General features: G+C 39.4%; 1 protein-coding gene across 1 annotated transcript in view; it reads right to left on the bottom strand.

The window, feature by feature from the left end:
• Positions 1-219: 219 nt before the first annotated feature.
• mcu (mitochondrial calcium uniporter) overlaps positions 220-21590 on the bottom strand; it is an 83455-nt gene continuing 62084 nt past the window's right edge. Inside the window, exons 4-10 of the mRNA XM_079855127.1 lie at positions 17488-17551; positions 11966-12136; positions 10732-10836; positions 10479-10639; positions 7299-7502; positions 7071-7187; positions 220-2282 (exon numbers count right to left, since the gene is read on the bottom strand). Coding sequence (XP_079711253.1) covers positions 2202-2282; positions 7071-7187; positions 7299-7502; positions 10479-10639; positions 10732-10836; positions 11966-12136; positions 17488-17551 — 903 coding nt within the window. The 3' untranslated portion in view covers positions 220-2201. The remainder of the gene's footprint in view (positions 2283-7070; positions 7188-7298; positions 7503-10478; positions 10640-10731; positions 10837-11965; positions 12137-17487; positions 17552-21590) is intronic.

Here is a 21590-nt window from a genome sequence, read left to right as displayed (position 1 = left end):
ATCTCTCAGATTTCATTAAAAATAGACATGAGGGTGAGTAAACAAGGACATAATTTTCATTTTTTGGTGAACTAACCCTAACCCAACTTCTCTAACAAAGTTGAGGTTGTCAGGGACATCCCACGTCCTCACGAAAGTTTTTGTCGAGTCAACGAAGGTGATGCTTACTTCCGGGTTATCATACACAAATACTTCATCACTGCAGCGCTGTATATAGTGTTTAGTATTTTTAGTTTCAAAGAACATTTTTGGATGAACTATCTTTTTAATGTTCTTTCTTTCAAAGCTGTAGGCTGGAGTCTCACCCTGTAATACTTTAACACACAGTAAGAATGAAGACATGATTCTTCTGGGGATTTGAAACTCTTATGTGCCCTATCCGCCTCTAGAGACACGAACAGAACACAAACATGGCTTCAAAAACGCATGATGACGACCATAAGCACAAACATGGACAGTTTGACATAATGGATGGACTTCTGCTAGAGAATCACAGAGCTATTTCTCTGATGGGGTCTGAGTGCGTAGGGAATACCCTTAAGAGACAACAAGATCATGGGTCAGGATACTGGCCTAAAAAACGTGATGTGAGCAATTTTTTTTTTTTTTTTTTTTTTTGAGAACAACAAGGGTCAAGTTGATTTCACATCCCTCAGATTCAAACAGTCTGGGTGACCACCTCTGTCGAAACACAGGAAAACTTCGTTTTCATAATTGTATTAATATATAAATGATGTTGAAGATCAGCTCAACCCAGCCAGAATCATTGCTAAGGCCTGTCGGCTAAAGATAGCACATATAGACAAAGGATGCGACGATCTCTCTCTATAGCATGCCACGAAGTGTGCAAAACACACGCTAATTCTAGATCTAAAATATTACACATTCTCTGCACGTTCCCGAAGACTTGGCATATCGAGGCAGATATTTGCAGCTAAAAACGCCACATGACTGATGAGAAATTGATTGCGTCCAGAACCTTTTTTCAAGAAAAAGAAATCGCATTTTACACAGTGACCTGCCTTAAGACCGTTCGATGAGTAATTGCGTCTGATAAACAGGTGTTTAGTAACAAGCACGCTGCAGCAGATGCTGTGAGGCACTGTGGGAAAATGCCATTTGATGATGTTCCAAAGAAGATTTATAGAGAAAAGAGCCGACCTTTTGAAAAAAGGATCCATCTGCCAAGCGAGCATGTGTATGTGCGTTTCCCATCACAATGTAAACCGATGGAGTGTGTACAGGTACATCATATTTCTAAAGAAAGAAAGCTCAGAGCGTTAGGGATGCACTATTTGAGCGTCGTTTGATGATGGGAATCTCGGAAAATAAAGTATCAGAGCATCTGCAGGTGTGTAATGTCTGGTGGCATGGTTAAAATAAAAATAAAATCATCTAATAATGAGTAAAAGAAAAGGTTTCTACTCATTTCTTTCTTTTTTTTTCATCATTATAATAAACATAATATGGCTTTTAAAAAAAGTGCCAACATTTCTTTGATTCTTTTTTCTTTTTGGAATAATAGAACACACAGTGATATTTTAGCTGTTAGGTCTGTCTTCAGCTCTTAACATGTCCGTACAGGAAGCGAGAAAGTAATCAAGACGGTTTAGCTTAGGCTCTTGGGCACAGGTGTCAATGCAGCGTTTCAGCCACAAGAGGACTGGTTCGATGGTAAACGGATCTTTTCCCGAGATGGAAAAGAGCAACACATCCCGAAATCTCTTCTGCAAAGTGTCAGAGTTAGGGATATCAGCAGTACTCCAATGTGGAAGAAAAACTGTTCAAACCGAGGGCAGATGGTTTTTAGACCTCAGAGTCTGTGTCCCATGCAAGACGTGGGGTCATTGTCTCATAGCAATGTACTGTTTGAATCCCAGTCAACCAACTTCCTGTCTGAAGTAGCTGTGTTTCTCTGTGTGGTCCTGTAGCGTCATGAGGGCGCCTGATCCGCAAGCATCTGTCATGGATGCAGTTAGCCATTTCATTTAATTGTATCTCTTCTCCTCTGCATAGACTTACCAAATTAAAGAAAACAACAAAAAGGATAATAATAAATCTCAGAAGCTTGCTGTGGATATGGTTTTTCATTGAGGTTGTAGAGATAAAACAAAACACAAAAAGACAGACAGAAAACTAAACACAAAGAGGCAGAAGTGAATGAAATAAGAGCGAGAGGCAGAAAGGGCTTCACGTTCTCATCAGTCCTCGCTGGGATTGATTTGCTGGACAGGGAGGTGCAACTGCAGCGGGTCTCGTAGACGCTTTAGATCCAACTCCGCCTGGGGAAAAGATGTTGGAGAAAATGTTCACACTGCTCTTTTCCGCACAACAAAAACAGACAGTAATCGGGGGCTTTAAAAAAATAAGAGCTTCAAAAATGACAAGAAGCACCACAACAATCTTAATAGTAATCTATGTGACCCATAAAGTCCTATAAAGTTTTTTTTGACAGATGACAAAACAGGGCCTAAAATGAACACTAGCCAAACTCCAAATGAGAGTAAAATTAGAGTTGTATATGTAAAAGTTGTAAAAGTTGGAGTAAATAGCGGTTTTTCCACTGCAGGAGCTTTCCCCAGGAACTAGGAACTTTGGGGTGGCTTTCGCACCATGTAGTTCTAGGAACTATCCACCAGGGTGGTTCCCCGAGAGCAAATGGTTCCCTTAGGAACATTTTCCTGGTTGCATTCGCACCGCCAGTAGGAACTCTGAAGTGACGTAAGCCGCTCTTGTTGTTGTGACTTTTATTTTGACGACGCTGAGAACGCCAGAGCCAGTGCATTCTCCGTGTTCATTAGCTTACGATCTGTCTAACAGTCCTGTCTAATACGTTATTAGATATAACTGTTATACATGGAAAGACAGTATATGAAAAGTTATTAGCGTATGCCGTGTGGTTGATATCCAGTGATGCTAGCTAACTAAAAAACATAATCATGTTTCGCTTGGTCCCCTCAAAGTTGCGTTGGATTTTCTCCTCAGCGTAAAGGCTGAGAGGCCCATCAATAGCCGCTTTCCGACCGGAGGAACCTTTTCACAGTTCCTAGAACTATTGGCTAGAGTACCCGTATGTTCCTGCGGTGCGAACACGCCGACTAGGAACGACTTTAGTTCTAGGAACTCCATTTGGAGGAACTAATTTAGCTCCTACTTCAGAGTAGGGTCTAAACCAGCACTATAGGAACTACCCGTGACGTTAGTGTACGCTGATGACCGAACGCACGCAAAACACCAGCACCTGCCATTTTTAAAACAGCTATATGTAACACACAGATTATAGCCTATATATTTACTCCAGAAACTAGATATAAACATGGAAAACAGTGATAGATGGGTCTCTAAACCTTTATGCTGAAGAGTAAATCCAACGCAACTTTGAGGGGACCAAGTCAAACATGATTATGTATTTCTGCTCAGCTAGCAACACTGGACATCAACCACACGGCATAGGCTAATAACTTTTTTTTCATATACTGTGTACTTTCTATAACAATTCTATCTAATAACATGTTAAACAGTACTGTTAGACAGATCACTAACTAATGAACACAGAGAATGCGAGCATTGTTTGCTCTGGCGTTCTCAGCGCCGCCAAAATAAAGGTCCGTCGCGCCGTCAAAATAAAAGTCGCCGTGCTTGCGTCACTCCCTTACCCCTCCTACCAGTTCCTATGGCCACTTGGCCAGTGCGAACGCAAAGTGGACAGTTCCTATAACTAAGTTCCTGTAACTACTTGGTCGGAAAGCGGCTTATCACTGTTTTCCATGTTGGTAGAGTTAGTTTCTGGAGTAAATATATAGGCTATAATATGAGTGTTTACACAGCTTTTTTAAAAATGGTGCTGGTGTTTCGAGTGCGTTCGGCCAATCAGTGTACACAAACGTCATTGGTATTTCCTATAGTGCTGGTTTAGACCCTACTCTGAAGTAGGAGCTAAATTAGTTCCTCCAAAAGAACTAAAATCTTTCTTTTCCTGCGGTGCGACACGCCAAATTCTGGGTACTTCCGCCAATAGTTCTAGGATAATTTCATTTCAACCACCATTTTTAAAAATCTGTTGCGGTGCATGCAGTCCTACATCACCGGAGTAATTTGCCTAATCTTCACGGTACTTAAAACCGCAGTGGAAATACAAAAAGCAACAGGTCTGGGGGAAAAAAGAAAAATTGTTCGGGGTAATTTCGGTGGAAGGCTTATGAAATGGTGTCATTCGCCTGTTGGCTGGTAATATCTTTAATATACACTAGTGCAAAAAATGCCCGTGCAAAATCAGTTTTTGTGTGTGTTTTTAGTAATTGTTGGTTTGGTGTGTTTGAGTGCACATTGTTACAATTACACAGCAAAAGTTCAGTGACATTTTTATTTGTGCATGGTAGAAAGCACACAGTGAACTCCGAGAAAAAGCTATGCTTGAGCAAACAGTTTGTGAATAGGCAACTACAAATGATGCCCGTGAAAGAGACTGTGAACGCATTGAATAGGATGTTTAGTTGGTGAATAGCATATTACACAGTAGCGATAGCGTTAAGCGCACCAGAATGAAATATAATATTCAGAAGTAAACAGCATAGCTGACTTACAGATTCAGTTTACATCCACAAATGAATAAGCGCCTCAATTCAGGGAGCAGTGCAAAGTGCCCGTGCAAAATCAGTTTTTGTGAGCTGATCGCCATCAAAAAAGTTCAGGAGATATTTCTTGCGATGGCAATAGGATCAAAAATAACTTTATATTGATTCAATGGATTAATTGCATTTTGAAAAAAAAAACTGAGCTGACTGAGTGTTTATGTCAGAATGTTTATTTTTAAACCACAACCTTCTCTAGCTTTTTCTATCTACGCTCTCTCTCTAAAATTAAATCTTTTCTCTCTAACGCCTCTTTAGAGGTCGCTGTCCATGCCTTCATAACATCGAGGCTGGACTACTGCAACTCTCTATATTATGGTGTTGCTAAGACTCAAATTTCACGCCTACAAGTCGTTCAAAACGCAGCAGCGAGATTCCTGAAGGGATGTAAAAAGTTTGAGCATGTTACACCCCTTCTGAGATCCCTACATTGGTTACCGGTTCAGCATAGAATTGAATATAAAATTCTATTACTGGTCTACAAATCACTAAATAATCTTGCACCATTATACCTGTCGGACCTACTTCACCTATATACCCCTAAGCGAGGGCTTAGATCGGAAAACAAATTCCTCCTTCAGATTCCCAGAACCCGCTTGAAAAACAGGGGCAATAGAGCGTTTGAAGTGGCGGGCCCCACGTTGTGGAACAAACTCCCAATCCAAATTAAAATGGCTTCCTCTTTATCTGAGTTTAAATCTGCTCTGAAAACTCATCTGTTTGATTCAGCTTTTAATATGTAATTGGATTTTTGTATTTATTGATTACAAGTGATCATTGATTGTTTTATTGTGTATTTGATCGTAATTATTGTACAGCACTTTGGTCGGTGACAGCCGGTAGTAAATGTGCTCTATAAATAAACGGAACTTGAACTTGAACTTCTTTGGGGCTTCTTTGACCGATACAACCCTCTAATGTCAGAATGTTTATTTTTAAACCACAACCTTTTAAAAATGATATATTTAACGATATCTTTAGCATTTCTCATCCAAACAACGTCAAACTTGGCACTGCACTTACTCGTGCCCGTAGCGAGACACCTGTCAAGTTTGAAATCCATCGGACTAACGGTTCGAGAGATATGTGGTTAACAGACACACACACAGACAGACACACACACAGACAGACAGACGTTCCTGTAATTTATAGATAGATTTATAAAATCTTAATTTTGTGAGAACATGAAGCTCGGGACAGTTGACAGGCCAGTGCTGCATCGTAGCGAATGTTTAAGTTTAAGTTAAAGTTTAAATTAAGTTTAATTGAATTATTCAAGCGCAGGAAGACGTAAAAGTGAACTCAATTCGTTACTTGCTGTGTGGGAAGTTTTCTGTGCGCCCAGAAATCAGCATCTCAAGACAGCGCGTGAATACTGAATTTAACTCTCTTTCATGTCTTCTTGCACTTAAAAATGCTGTATTGGCAAGCATCCACATAAACATAGTCAGTTATGCCTTAAGTGAACAGAAACAGTTGAGAAAGAAAATGCATGTGCATCAGTATATTGGATCTGCGCGTTAGCTCTTAAAGTGACAGCAGCCTAATATACACCTGCTGCCATCTACCCTGAGAAAATTACTCACTGCCTTTGATTGAACAACTTTTGTAACTTTAATAAGGATTAATCTTTTTAAGTTGATTAAGCTACCATGAGTCGAGAGAAGCATAAACCAAAGCTTATCTAGAATTATTACACAGCTCTGTGGAATACTTGATTCTGATTGGTCAATTGCACCATCCAGCGGTAAGTTATCCCCCGATAACAACCGCTAAAAACTGATAACTGAAGGACTGCTAGGAATGTTTTTTCTTCGTGGAAGTTTTGTGTTTGGTGAGCTACTAAAATTTTAAAACTCAAATCAATATTTTGTGTACAATAATTTTATTATGTCATCCGGGTATCACAGACTCGCTCTCTTGTTTCGTATAAATGCAGCTGCTTCCATTTTGCAATGATTGTTTTGTACACTGTAATGGATTACAAGATAAGAAATTGGTAAGATTTTAAAACAGTTTCATAATCAGTTTCATTTCAAATTAATGTCTTATCCCCATAATAATTTATGTGGCAAAATGCCGTGTAATATGTTTAGGCTCTGTATGACTGCACCGTGTCCCTTAAATGTCCGACTAGTTTGAACTTGCTCCTTGCTAGCAACTGATTTCTTCGCGAAGTTTTGAGCTCAAAGACCTAATAAAATATTTCAACTCAAGTCAATATTTCGTGTCTAATTATTTACTTATTTGGTTGGGGTTTATTCTGCAATAACAACCAGCTGGATGTACATTATCCCTTACTGATTCACTGTATTATTAATTGTCCACCATACCAAATTGTACATATTAATTACTGTGACAAACCATATTACCAAATCACCATGTCTAGTGAGTACATAATGACTGAAAAGAGTGATGTTTGTTTGTGCACTAGCTTACATCAGCAATCGCATCCTTCAGTTTGTTGTACTTCTCAATGTCAAAGCGTGTTCTCTTCGCTCCCTTATGAAAGAACAGCAGGTACTGTCTGTCCCTGGCGTCTGGGTAAAGATATTCCTGTGTGAGAGAACAACGGCAGAGAGGTCAGACGTATCTCCACCTGCTGTTTATTCACAGGGATCTTATGAAATTCCACTGATCTAGTGATAAAGAGCTGGAGCTGCTCACCTGACGTGTCAGCACGAAGTAAGCATACATAGCCATGGCAGTGCCGTAGGTGATAAAATACGTGACGGGCTCCATGATGTCCCATGAGTACTCCCACCAGGTCAGCCGTGCCAGAATGCCAAATTGTGTGGCCATGTAAGCCATCCCACCCCACAGCACCCACGTAGTCCTGCGCTCTGCTTTCTTACACAGTTCTTCTTTAACCTGAGAAAGGAGATTACATTAGATTTTTCAAACATCTAAAATATAGGATTTTAGCATTAAAGTACAGTGGTCCTCAGCTAAGATTTTTGCTAGGTTTTGCTACATGTTGAAAAGTAAAATGACAAATCATTAACAAGAATTTCTTGTGGCTTATGTTTAAAACGGTTTATACATTTTAAGTGTTTTTCTTTGCACCTTATTAACAACATGGGATTATGTATATTTATATATAAAATAGATTATATATTTATATGTGTTAATTACAATGACAATGAATGAAGAACTCACTATTTGTATTTAGCCTATTAATATATACCACTATATATATTTATTAACTATGAATTAACTATAAACTAATAGTTTAAAATGATATGTAAATACTTTATTACTGTACTTATTATAAAGTGTTACCAAATAGGTACATGTAAATTCAAAATATGTCATGTTAATTTCCTCAAACTGGAAGCAATTTTTGTTTGTTGCTATTTTAGTCCTTTTTAAGACTAAATACGTCTTTTTGATTTACTATCCTTGCAGAAAAAAAAAATATCATACAATGCAAAAGAAACTGTAGTCCATTTAAAAGTCAGTGGAGTGGTCAATGCTTTCAATGAAGTTGTTGTTTGCGTTATTAGGTTAGTTTTGCACACTTCTAATGCTGGAAGAACAAACAAACAAAAAACCCAAAAGCAAGTCTCAGTTGACTTGAGCAGAACTTTGCAATTACAAAATTAGCAGTATTTATGCAGCTCTCGGTGTGTAAAAAGCCTCTATTCCACAATCAATCGACTGTGCAATTAGACTCTCAGCTTAATTATCAGCTGTCATCAGCTGTGATCAGATAATGTGTGTAAGTATCACTTTAGATGTTTCCTGCCTGTGATATCCCACAATCCTGTGTGTGTGATTCAGCGGTTGGTGAAACTAATAAGAAATGGAGAATATAAATTCATAAATGTCAATTTTTTACATACATTTTTAGATGTTCAGTAACAACAGCCAAAAGTCAGACATGCCTGCAAACTTCAAAAAGTTGCATTCATCTGAGGAGACAACCACAGAACCAGTGTACCATCCACTGATCCAAACAGCAGCGCATATACACTGGTTCTGTGCTTGTCTCCTCAGATGAATGCAACTTTTTAAAGTTTTGGCTGTGTTCTTGATCATACTGGCTGTTCAACTACTGGATGCTATTAAGTTACTGGTAAACTACTACTGGCCATCGCTTTTGAAAATCTGATCACAAATGAGTTGTTGGTTGATCTTGCCACTATACTGTAAATTTACATAATGCAGGGACACAAACATCAGCAGTTTATAATGCATGTATGACTTATTATTATATCTCTGCATGTGGGCAGAGACGAATGCAGGGAAACTGCTTCCAGTCACATTAACTTCTCCATTTTCTTTGACAGAAGATGAATCATGAGAGCTCCACTGTCTACACTTCAGCTGTCGCATCACATTTATGCTCATTTGCATAAAGTTACACTTTTCTTAACTGTGTAGCATTGCTGGATACAAATGGAAGCCTGAAGCTGACACAAGTACAAAACATATCTGTGACTTTATATCGCACATTGCTATTAACAACTATTACTGCGACACAGTAGTTGTTAATTGTTTCTCGTGATTGCGACTTTATATCATTCTCCCTGTGACTAAATATGACTTTTGAAATTGTGACTATAGCCCTATTCTGACGGTAATTGTTTCTTGTGGACGTCTGTAAAAACTAGCATGGCGCCTCAATGTGGCTATATATATGACGGTTTCTCATGCAGTGCCGTGCAGTGCCGTCTGAGGTCACTGGAATTGAGATTTCTCTGGAATCCCTGAATCTTTTCACAATATTATGTATGGTAGATGGTGAAAGACAAACTCTATTCAATCTTGCATTGAGAAATGTGATTTTGTTTTCTTTGACAATTCTCTCACGAAATTTGGCACAAATGTGCTGAGCCATGACCCTTCTTTGCTTGCCCTTGGTGGATGCTCCTTTTACACCCAATCACGACACCCGATAGTTGTGGACTGTTTCAAAACACCTTAATTTGAATATTCAATCATCTTTTCACTTTTATTTTGCCTCTATCCCAACTTTTTTGGAGTGTGTTGCAGCCATCAAAATCAAAATCTGTTTCAATTTACAAAATGCAATTGAGTTGGTCAGTGAGAACATTGGAAATCTTTTCTTTGTACTTTCGTCAGTTAAATAAAGGTTCAAGAGAATTAACAAATCCCAGATTCTTGATTTTATTGGATTTTAGAAAATGTCCAAAAAAGTGTACATCTTTAAAATGCAAACCTCCACGAAGCGCAACAGTTACCGTGCGTACGGTGCTCGGCAGTGGTCAAAAAGGACTTAAATGGGGAATTTTGAATCGATCCCTTCTTGCAAATTCAGAGATGTGGATTTGGACGGCAGTTTAAATTATCACATGACCTTGGTGTGTGTCAAAAAACAACAGGTAATTCGGCCAGGGATTTGTATGGCAGTTTAAATTATCACATGACCTTGGTGTGTGTCAAAAAACAACAGGTAATTCGGCCAGGGATTTGTATGTGGGTGGTGGGAGAAAATTCAGACAATAAAAATCACTGACTAACACCTGGAAATGTTGCAAATACCTTACGTCCCCATGAGAAACAATTACTGTCTGAATAGGGCTTTTGTTTCTTGTAATTGTAACTTTATATCTTGCAATGTGGCTTTTTCCGTAATGCAACTTCATTTCCTAAAATTGCTACTTTCATACCGTTACCTTTTTAATTTGTTTACTTAATTTGAGGTGGAAACGACTTTCACAGGACACCCGTGTGTGCCTACGTTCTTTTTGTGCAAAATAGACTAAAACTGTAAAAGAAAAAAAAAAATCCTTTCAGAATGAGGACAATAAATTAGTCCTGTTTTTGATGTCAGCATGACATATTTTGACATATAACGTGACATTAACCCAAACAACGCACCTTCTCCAAGGGCTGGAGCTGCGAGTTGAGGTCCTCCAGTCGTCCAATCAGCTCTCTCTCTTTGGTGAGCTGATGCTCCTCTATGCGCAGAGCGCTGTAGAGCTGCTGCACCAAGAGCTTGACGTCGTTCAATCGTTCTGTATCCTCGTGAGGTAGCAGATCTGCAATGGATGCCAATAGAATATCAAAAACTCTTCTGGACCTCTGCAAAGTTTTACAAATAATGACCCAAAATGCAGCAGGGGACACTCACCTTTCCTGGGTGGCTGCACCAGGTGTGTTGTGTCATTTATGACTAGCTTAAAGCTGTCCATTAGTAAAATGTCGACCCCTGTAGAGGACGCTATCCTTGCTCCATCTACAGAGAGAGAAAGAGAGGGAAATTAGAGGTGAGTGAAAGTGTTCAGTCTCTTTAACCGCAATCCTCTCTCTGAAACAGTTGTGAAATACGAGAGCCAATCTAAATGCTTATCACAAAGGTTTCCTGTTGTGCGTTAGTATGCTCATCAGGAAGAGAAGCATTTTCCAATCTGAGGTGAAAGACAGCGGATAACCTCTCTCACTCATCTACAGGCAAGAGAAAGCTCAAGCACCTCTCACACGGGAATAATTGAGCTTGAAACAGAGCAGACATGCAGTTTGCACAGAGAAAAAATTACTCATGTTCCTCAATTAGATTAAAGATGTACTAACAATTAAACACTTCAGATAAAGCCACAAGTTCATCTGTGATTTGTGGATTAAACCACAAAACGGAAACTTAATTTAATTTTGCCCACAGAACTGCGAACAATGACAGTATTTACATGCACAATACCACATTAACTATTCTTAAAGGGATAGTTCACCCAAAAGTGAAAATTGTATTGTCTGTACACTTACGTTAGAGGTATGCTTTTAGGGAGTATGGGTGCTCTAAATTGATGTGACAGTAAAGATCTAGGGCCAGATTTACTAACAGCTTGTACCAGCGCAAAGCCTCTTTTAGCATTAAAAAAGACACTGAGAAAATGAGCACTGAAAAGCCGCTGATAGGGTTATTTTTGCGGCTGACATTATTGCATTTGAAGGAGTTTCCCTTTCAGACGCAACATTTATGGGAGGAGAGTATTTAAATGAATCACGCAAGGTGATTTACTAAGGTTTGCGCTCGTCAATGTACTGGTGTTTGCGCCATTATTTACCGCCCCAAAAAAGCATGTCTTAAACCAGACGCTACCTGGTAGATTGCGTTGGTCGATTGTGTTCTTTAATTTACGCATCTTCACGTCAGTAGATCATGCGCAGAACTTTCCTCTCCCATCAGCGCTGTTTTGGAATTACGCTCTCACGCTAATTTGCTCTGTTTAGTAAATCTGCCCCTTAAAATATTACAAGCTGATTTGAGGCAGTTATTAGAGTTTTGCTGTACTTGTATACACAGTATCCACAGACAAATCAGCTTATAATGGAAAGAAAACCACAGCAGTGTCAGAGATGTACTGTACCTTCAGAGTAGATGGCGACTCTATCGATGCCCCTGTCCTCGGCCTGCAGCTGCTGAAGGAAAACACCCACTGTGTCGCTCAAGGGTTTGAGGGTGAACTGGCAGCGTTCTCGTCGGGACGGCAGACATATGGATATCACCGGCAATCCGTTCTGATACACCACCGTAACGTCTGCGGACACAATAGCCAAAGAAATGGCCATTAGATGTGTAGTAACCAAATCACACAAGCATTTTATATATCCTTTGCTTGTCGGGCTAGACTGAGCCTTTGGATGATTTTGAACTGTGCCACTGAAAGAACAACTGCCAAGCAAGTTTCTAAGACTTTTAAATGGCAAAAGAAAGATTTGGAGTGCTGAGAGTGTGTATGGGAGTGTGGAAGGGACCGTCGTAGAGGACTTGATGGCCTGCAGGGGGCAGTATTGTAGTGACAGTAAGGGGGAACAACAGGGCCTTGTTGAATGATGGGAGTTTTCACCACACGACTGCAGCATTACAACGGTCCTGCCAGTCAAGTTATGTCGATCTCCAGAGAAGAACAGTCACTGTGGTGTCATTAGATGTCATTGTAAATCACAGTTTATTGTCAGTGCATCTCCTGTCCCTTCGAGCTGTCCCGTAGACTGTACAGAGCCCTTCGTAAGCCGTATTTGCCAAGGGGCTTGCAGCGTCCCATTATACTACATACTGCCTCATTCCTGCAGTCGTTACGTTTAAGGAGTCTGAGGGGGTCCGTGATGCTCTGCAGTGAGATCTGATGTCTGGATTATGAAGACTGGAGTCATCACTCAGCCCCCTCATGGTGATGGATCCTACTCTTCCTAAATCTAAATAAAATTCTTTCATTTTAGACAGACTGGGAAAATAAAGTGGCTGGAGCCTCTGTGCGATGTAATTCATATTATGAACTGGATGTGTCAATTGAACCCATCTCCAGTGCAGACAGCTTCATTGATTATAATGGGAGCATACTAGTTTTATGCAGCTTCGCCGGAATGAATTCCTGGTTTGAGAGTGAGACCAGACGGTTAATGGGGCTAGCGCAGAGCCATTTTCTTTCTTTCTCAGAACTGCCTTTTCACATCGAAATGAGCGCGACGAAAGATGGGTCAGCGGCTTTGGCACCATGACTCAAAGAGCATTTGTCAGGGGCATATGCAGGGCTGTGGTTTCATTCGGACCCTATGATTTCCACTATGCAGAAAATGCGGATGGAATTGCGGAATCCAGTCATAAAAAAGGAATGAATAAATCGAAAGTAGGGCTATGCATGCATTTAAATTGAGATGTACACTAGTGTCTGATTCTGTGAATACTATTAAAAGACTATTTAAATATGAAGTTTGAATGTTTTGCGTGTTTCTGTGTGAATGAGCTGCACAATTTTGTCTACAACTCATACTCAAGAAAGCTTAATAAAGGGATAGTTCACCCAAACATGACAATTCTGTCATCATTTACTCACCCTCAAGTTGTTCCAAACCTTTATGAATTTATTTATTCAGCTGAACACAAAAGATGATATTTTGAAGAATAGAAGTGAGAAAATGATGACAGAATTTCAATTTTTGGGTGAACCTCTGTTGTGCAGCACTTTGTTTGGCAACAAAAAAAAAAAAAAAAATTGATTAAACAAAATACATCTTAAACCATTATTTAGATTATTATGTTAATTTGTATTAAATAAATGGGGGGGGGGGGGGGCTGCATAAGGCCTTATTTTATTCAGGATGAGTTTCAGGGTAAAGCTTTAAACTAACTTTAATATTGGAAAATTCATTTTTAGCAAACTGGTTCATTCAAAAAGGTTTATTTCAATGATCACTCAGGACCTTTTCTGTTTTATTAGCTGTATTGACTGTGTTCTAGTAAGATGCAATTCCCCTAATTGAGATTGCTGCTCTGATTTTAGACAATTTAATTAAAAAGACTACAGTGTAAATTAGGTAAATCTATTTGCATAAAAAAAAAAAAAAAAAAAAAAAAAACAGCTTGAATGACATTAGAAGTATTTTGTTGCCTGGCGAGTTACAGTTATCTTCTTCAACACTGGTCAGGATTTATGTGTATTGAGTTTTTAGTGAGCCAGCTGAAGTACAGAAGATCCCAGACAGCATTAAGGCTTTGAATCAGCAGCTCTGATGCAGCGTGTCATGATCCAACTGTTATTAAAATCCGCTGTGAGGTAAATCACTCTCTTCAGTGCACAGATTTAACAGTCCGCATTCATACTCCTCTCTATGTGTTCACCTCTCCTGACCTGCTGGGTATAATATATCTAAGTGCCACAGAGATTCATTGCTCTCTTCATGCAGACTGACCCCCTCACCCATCCAGTCAGATCTACTCTAAAGCATTGTACTTGTGGCAACAGAACTACATTACCCACAAAGCACTACGAACACTGCCTTGGAGCTGTGCTGAGTTCAAGGAGGTAGAGAGAGTGCTATTTTTCATCTTAATGACAGTAATCATAATACATAACTATTTTTGAATGCTCATAAATGGTGAACAGCATTTATATCCAAATAACGGATAAGTTATGGCATTTAACAGCATGGGGTTAACTACACTAGCCAAAACTTGCATTCCATTCTAACTCCGAAAGTCAGACGTCCTTTTTGGAAAATGCAAGAGAATGCCAAGTGAAATCACATTTCCAAAATTAGACACTTGTGAAAATGTCAAATCTACTGCTGAGATGTGAGTATATGTCATCCAGAAAGATGACACAAAAAGTTAAGCAAACAAATTCCTGTTTACATGCAGTAATTTTAATCTAAATGAATGAATCTAATCCGATTTCAGATTCTGAAAGTTTTGGTTATATGAACACCCTAAACTTTTGCAATCCGATTCATGTATTATTTACTTGTGCATTACATGTATTCCAGTCATGGCGTACAGAATCAGAGAAGGCAACCGTGATAATGTCACCGGAGCTGCCGTAAGCATAAATGCAGTTTCAGCCTTTTCTAAAAAGAAAGCTGACATTATGTCAGAAGAGCTTTTTTAGCAAACAGTAAATATTCAGTCTCCTCCACTGGCCAGTTTGTAAGACACAAGACGTAAATAAACATATGAATGTTCATAAGTGTGCAAGGTATTTTTGAATCTGACTGAGAAAATCTGATTGAGAAAATAGTCCAATTCAAGCATTTACATGCTTGATTTATTTGCTGTCGATCAGATAATTTCAGGTCTACAACACCCATTTCAATCCGATCGAACTTTTATTTGGATTGACCTAAATTGGATTGACTGAGGTGTTTACCTGAAGGCTTTCAGTCTGATTGAGCCATCAATCTGATTATGGATTCGATCAATAGCCTCTTTTCCATCGTCAGGCTAAATGGTTCTGAGAACTGTAAGAAATGGTTCCAGTTATATTTCCACTTGAGCTTGGTTTGGCACGGCACTATTACCAACTGTTCTCGGCCTGGACTTCTTAGCACAGTTAGCCATACCCGCGTGTAGTGACATCGCCACTCAGGATTGGTCACTTGTCTGTTGCCTGGCTGACAGTTTCTCTGTACATGGCTAAGCGTGCTATTTGAGCGAAGATAACACGAGTTAATAATAAAATTAAAAGAAACATCTGATCATCCTCTATAACGTGGTCGCTTTTTACATCTCATACCATCTGTAAACTCTTGCGTTACACAAGCAATGACTGACGCATTTGTATTACATTCCAAAGATTTTCCCCACAGTGGAAAATAAAACCATATCCACACCGGCTAGGTCGGATCGGCATGAGTTAAGCAACAAAAACGGTTTGGCCTGGCGGTGGAAAAGCGGCTGATCTGGGTGATTTGGGTGCATGTAAAAGCAAATTTCCTACATTACATACTGATAAAACCTGTCTGGAAAACGTTTGCAGAGACGGGTGTATAAAACATGCGCTGTCCCAATTCGCCTACTTATACTACGCCCTAAAGGTATGTACTCTTTTTGTGAAGAAAAAATACATTCTTTTGAGCGTATCGCAGAAGAGTAGGCAAGCTTTGGGACATACAGTACTGTCACGTCATACAATTGCGTCTTTAACGGTTTCTCTGTCGCATCCCATCTCTGTAAACTGGCCAGTCAATCATCTTGTCACAGTTAAAATCCTCTGCATTTCATCTGAGAACTCTTTAATATTAATGCACAATCCATAAAAAAAAATCCACATTGTTATTGCAGATGAAATATAACACAGATAACATTAAATAGATATACAGTATATGCACGGATCCACACTTCGAAAATCCACCGGAAATAGTAGACCATCTGGGGACTTTTGACATACTCTTTTCAACATACTATGCTTTGGGATACACTTATTCTAATCTCACATACTATTTATGATGGATAGTCTGGACATTGGGACGCAGGGACAGTAAATGATCAGAACAATGCTAGCATTGCAAAGCATCCTTTATTCAACTATACAGGGCCGCAGTCCGCCCGTGCCTATTTTCTTTCCGACCCGTACCGCAAATGACAACGTAAAAATGTTTCCACCCGTAACATCAACTACTAGCGGTTCATCCGTCGGGACTGTCATGCAGGGCTCTGATACAGGCCTACAATCCTGAAGCTAGATCTTATGTAGAAATGGGAATTGCTTCAGACTCTGCAGTAGTGTCGATCAATGCCAGGTTCAGACTACACAATATTTTTGTCTGTTACGCTAGTCAGATTATGCACTTTTGACTATTAAACATGTCAGACAACACGCTGTTTCCCGACTAATCATCACTTTTCATCTTTAACGATGTGTGCGATGAGCGGCATGTTATCTTAATGCTAAATCCAGTTTTCCCCAGGTTGCTGAGGCACCAACGTCTCTCTTTCGTTTCACAATATTTGAAAGGTGTGTACGGAAGAGCTTCTGTGCTCCTATTGTTCAACTTCACAGATGTGATGGAACCCACCGTGGAGGGCCGAAAAAAAAAAATGAAACATGCTAGTCTTTCTGTCGTGACAACGTTGTCCACCAACACACTATACGAGATGACAGATCGATTCTTGCGTCCCGACGCGAAGAAAGTTGACTGGTATCGTGTAGTCTGAACACGGCATAACATTAGCTAGCTAGCTAACTACATGTATTAAGTAAGGCATTTTGGGACATGTAGAGCATAAAAGACAGTAGTAGAAATAAAAACTTAGACTCAATTTAATTTGATTACACTTGCAATTGATACAATTAAGTATGTTACATTAAGTTACTCTTTGTTTTTTCTCCCAGATGTTCAAATATTTACTTAATTTCAATTATTATTTGTTGAGTATACGGTAAGTTCTCAGAGCTAGCTGATTGGTGGGTTTGGTTCAAGGCTTTGAACTCTTTATTAAACAATTTTCTGAAATGTCTTAAGAGAAAACCGATGGGAAACATGCTTCTGATACCCATAAGTAGGCGGTTACATCAGAGCACTAGTTTGTAAACCTAAGTGAAAATCTCAGTGATGCAAAAACTCACATGTATTTCCATGTTTTTAAATAAACAACATGAACATGAACACTCACCTTCTGTAGAAGAGGATGAACACAGTAGTCTTTGACCCTGCCATGAGGGGGAACCCTTCCAGCCCTACAACAAGAGAGAGAGAAAAGGAGGTCATTTGTTGTTGAATCTTAGTAAGCAGTACAGCTACACAAGCATTCTTACTAAACTGTGCGCACAATCTACTCTGTTTAAATGATCGTAGACATTCCCCATTCGTCCAGGCTTGTCTGACTGCAGAGTGTGAGATATGACGGTGCTGAGATCACAGATGGGCTTTTTTCATTTTGAGTAGTTGCTGTATGCGTAACTGTGTGTGTCTGATCTAAAACAATCCTTTAGGGGATAAATGGAAATGTTTTGTCTTGGAAATGTGATGCGGGTTGGCACTGAGGAACACACTGGTATTGAACATGTACACAAAGGATACACACAAACACTGAGGCGGCAGGAACCACTGAATCATGGAAAATGTGAAGCTCTTAAACCATTTTCAGTTCTTATTTTTAAGACTGACAAAGAACAGGTGCGATAAAGAACAAAAGTGACTGAGGTCCATACTGCTGGACAAATGAAACAACAACAGTAGTCAGGGAATATTTCTCCCAAAATGGAAATTTGGTTTTTGTTTACTCTTTAATGTCATTCCAAACCTGTATGACTTTTTTTTCTGTAGAACTCAAAAAGTACATTTTTATAGAATATTCAGATCACTCTTTCCAGTATAATGGGAGTGGAAGGGAACAGGGGTTGCCATTCTCCAAAGTGCCAAAAATATAAGTATCTATAAAAGTATCATACAAGTGGCCCATACGACATTTTGCGCTATATATCCAAGTCTTCATATGATTGTGTGAGAAACTGACTGAAGCCAGTCATTATTCACAGTTAATTTTGACAATCTGAGTCAGATCTATTCAATGAATCAACTGATCCAGTCCACCAAACTGGTCCGAACAATTCCCGTTCCCTAGTTACTTTGTATTGAAAAGAATGGCCAGGATGTTCTTCAAAGTTTATTTTTCCATTTATGCTCAACTAAAGAAAATGCAACATGAAGGATGATAAATGATGCCTTTATGCCCTATCCCATTAAAGGTGCAGTCACATTTACCATTGCTCAGCGAAATTTAGAGAGCAAAATAGAGTAAGTGGTAGTTGCGTAGGCTGTCAATGAAGGGACAAAAAGCTCTCAGATTTAATTAAAAAGATCTTCATTTATGTTCCAAAGATAAACAAATGTCTTACGGGCTTGGAAAGAGTAATTAATGACAGAGTTTTCATTTTTGGGTGAACTAACCCTTCAGGTATATGAACTTTGAAAATGCTGCTTGCATTTGATGCAACAACAACATAAATACCAGAACCACAGAAAAAAGTAAGCAAAGGAGGGTAATGGACAGTAAAGTCTGACGGAACACCCTCTGTCTCAAACCAGCAGTTGGGCGTTTCTGAAGTGAAAGGCAGCCAGAAGGGAACCACATGCTTTGAATCCAGGGAAAATGCATCACATTTTCCACTGTGCCTCTGGAGAGCACAATTACCACAACGAGCGAGACAAATATAGAGGGAAAGAGAGCAGAGAGAGAGAGAGAGAGAGAGGGGGTTGTGGCCAAATTGAATGGGGATTCTATACTGAGATCATGTGAATTCAAGGGACCTTTGCCACACACGGCATTACGAGCAAACACACAGTTTGCGGAGTTAACAGCCAGCAGTGTGTTTGGGTGTAGAATGTCCTGGAGGTGTGCAGTTTGGTTGTTTTGGCGTGCACCTGGTGTCCGACTAGTGTTGAGGTGAACTGGTCTGTTCCATACTCTTCTGTCAGCGTGTTTCGCAAGCCGCTCCATGTCTTCCTGAAATAGAGCTCTCGACATTTCCGCCCACGCATCACGCATCTACACACGGACTCTCCTCCCACACACAGAGCCCCACTAACCTGACAGCGTTTATCCGTGCAGCGGATTTACTCGCGTTGAGTCACTTGGGGTGCAGCAGTCAAACCTCAGGGCTTGTAATGGGATGGTTGCTTGTTCAAACAGGGAACAAGTGTGGAACAAGTCATTAACTATCAGCACTGTGCCCTTGAGCACTTGGTTGCTCCAGGTGGATTGTCCCTTTAGTAGATTCGCTTTGGCTAAAAGCGACTGTTTACTTGCTCCTACTGTAAGCAAATGACTCACTCTACTGTAACACCACGACCTACATGCTTAGATGCAAAACACAAGGGACCAGGTGCCAGTTGAACCAGCTGTTTGTAAGTTACACCTAAGTCTAATTTTGACGTAAAGGGGCACTTAGTTACACCTTACGCAATATAAAATATTTTTGCGTTGCACCCTTAATCTTAGTTGAAATGTAACTTTAGTTTACATATAAACTAAATAAATACAGAAACCTCTGACCAGGAGTAACGGTTGGAATAAAACAGCAGATTGACTGAAATGCATCAGTAAACTCTTGTTTTTACCTGACAGGCATTTAGACATGACATTTACACTCATTCCCATTTTAAGACAGAGAATTTTATGTGTCATTTCTTGTCATTGTTTTGAAGAAACAAAACAAAAAAACTAAATATTCATGTTTTTTTGTTTCAGTAATTATTAATTGGGCCTTATTAATTTTGAATACAGTTTCTGAATGTTATTTACCAATTGCTTTATGTCATTCATGCTTTACTGTATTTGAATGGAAGCATTTGTACCGTTAGTTAAGTGAGGCAAAAGAAGTTAGAATCACCGATAAACTGACATTCACAGCATTTTAACACAATGCTGCTCACGTATTTGAAGGCAGCTACTGGATAACCCATGGTAAATGTCATGTTATAGACATTACTTTATGGAGTGCTTATGAGCTACTAGTTATGTTCTGCCTTAAGAGCAAATGGAGCTACTGAATAAAGTACAGAGTTAGTTACAAACTAGCTAGTAGTTACTAAGGGCCAGATTTAATAACAACTTGAGCCAGCGCCAAACCCTCTTTTGGCATTAAAAACCTTCTCTCAGGATTTACTAAAGACACACAATGAAAAATTAGCGCTGAAATGGCGTGGACAGTTATTTTTGCAGCCGGCCTTTTTGCATAGGCATTTGTAGGAGTTTTCCTTTCAGACACAAAATTTATGAGAGGAGAGTATTTAAATGAATCATGCAAGGTGATTTACTAAGATTTACTCTAGTCAATTTACTGGTATTTGAGTCATTATTTAGCTGAGTCTTAAACCAGACGCTAATTTGTGCTGCTCTTGGTAGATTGCGTTGGTCATAATGGAAATTATCCTGGCACTGTGTTCTTTAATTTGCGTGTCGTCAGTAGATCAGGCACAGAACTTTCTACTCCCATCTGCGCTTTTTGGGAATTGCGTTCTCACACTAATTTGCAGTATCTGGCCCTAAGCCTCTAGTGTGAACTTTATGTTCCAATTTATTTAAGAACTTATGAACGGCTGGTGCAACCGTAGGATCCAGATCTGTGAAAGGATAATTATTGCACTGTACCCTAGCTGCCAGTTGGTGCATCTATACACACAAACAATATTCAAACATTCCTGAAATTTCAAGGGCAAGTATGAAAGTCCAAGCTGGTTTGATTACGATGATCAGCTGGACTAACAGATTTATGATGGACTAACAGATTTAGATATGGTGGACCACTTGTTAGTTAATCATGTTGAAAACCACAGCTTTAAAAGAAAGAGTTCACTATGAAGGTCTTGGCATTATTTACTCCTCACATTTTTCCAAACCTACATGAATTTCTTTTTCTTCAGTGGAACACGAAAGATGAATTTGTGAAGAATACCCTGGTCACTGTTTTCAGTACAACGGAAGTGAATGGGAAATGACCAAAAGCATGTTCAATGTGTGATTAAAAAGTATCATGAATCTAGTCTATAGTATACACAATCTGCCTGAATGGTGCTTTTGGACAGATCTGATTCTTGAGTTCTGGCCTAATGATGCTGTTAACAGTCAAGAACCAGAAGATTAGTAAGTAACAACCCTTACTTTTTCAATCTTTTTGTTGTGGCTTCAGAAGATTTGGAATATAGCAAACAAGTCATGTAGACCACATAAATTACACTTTATAGAGTTTGTGTGTGTGTGTGTGGGGGGGGGGG

Source organism: Squalius cephalus, assembly GCF_949319135.1.
Source record: "Squalius cephalus genome assembly, chromosome: 21".
NCBI lineage: Eukaryota > Metazoa > Chordata > Actinopteri > Cypriniformes > Leuciscidae > Squalius > Squalius cephalus.
The sequence above is the reverse complement of the archived record's forward strand: the minus strand, read 5'-3'. Positions and strand labels throughout refer to the sequence as shown.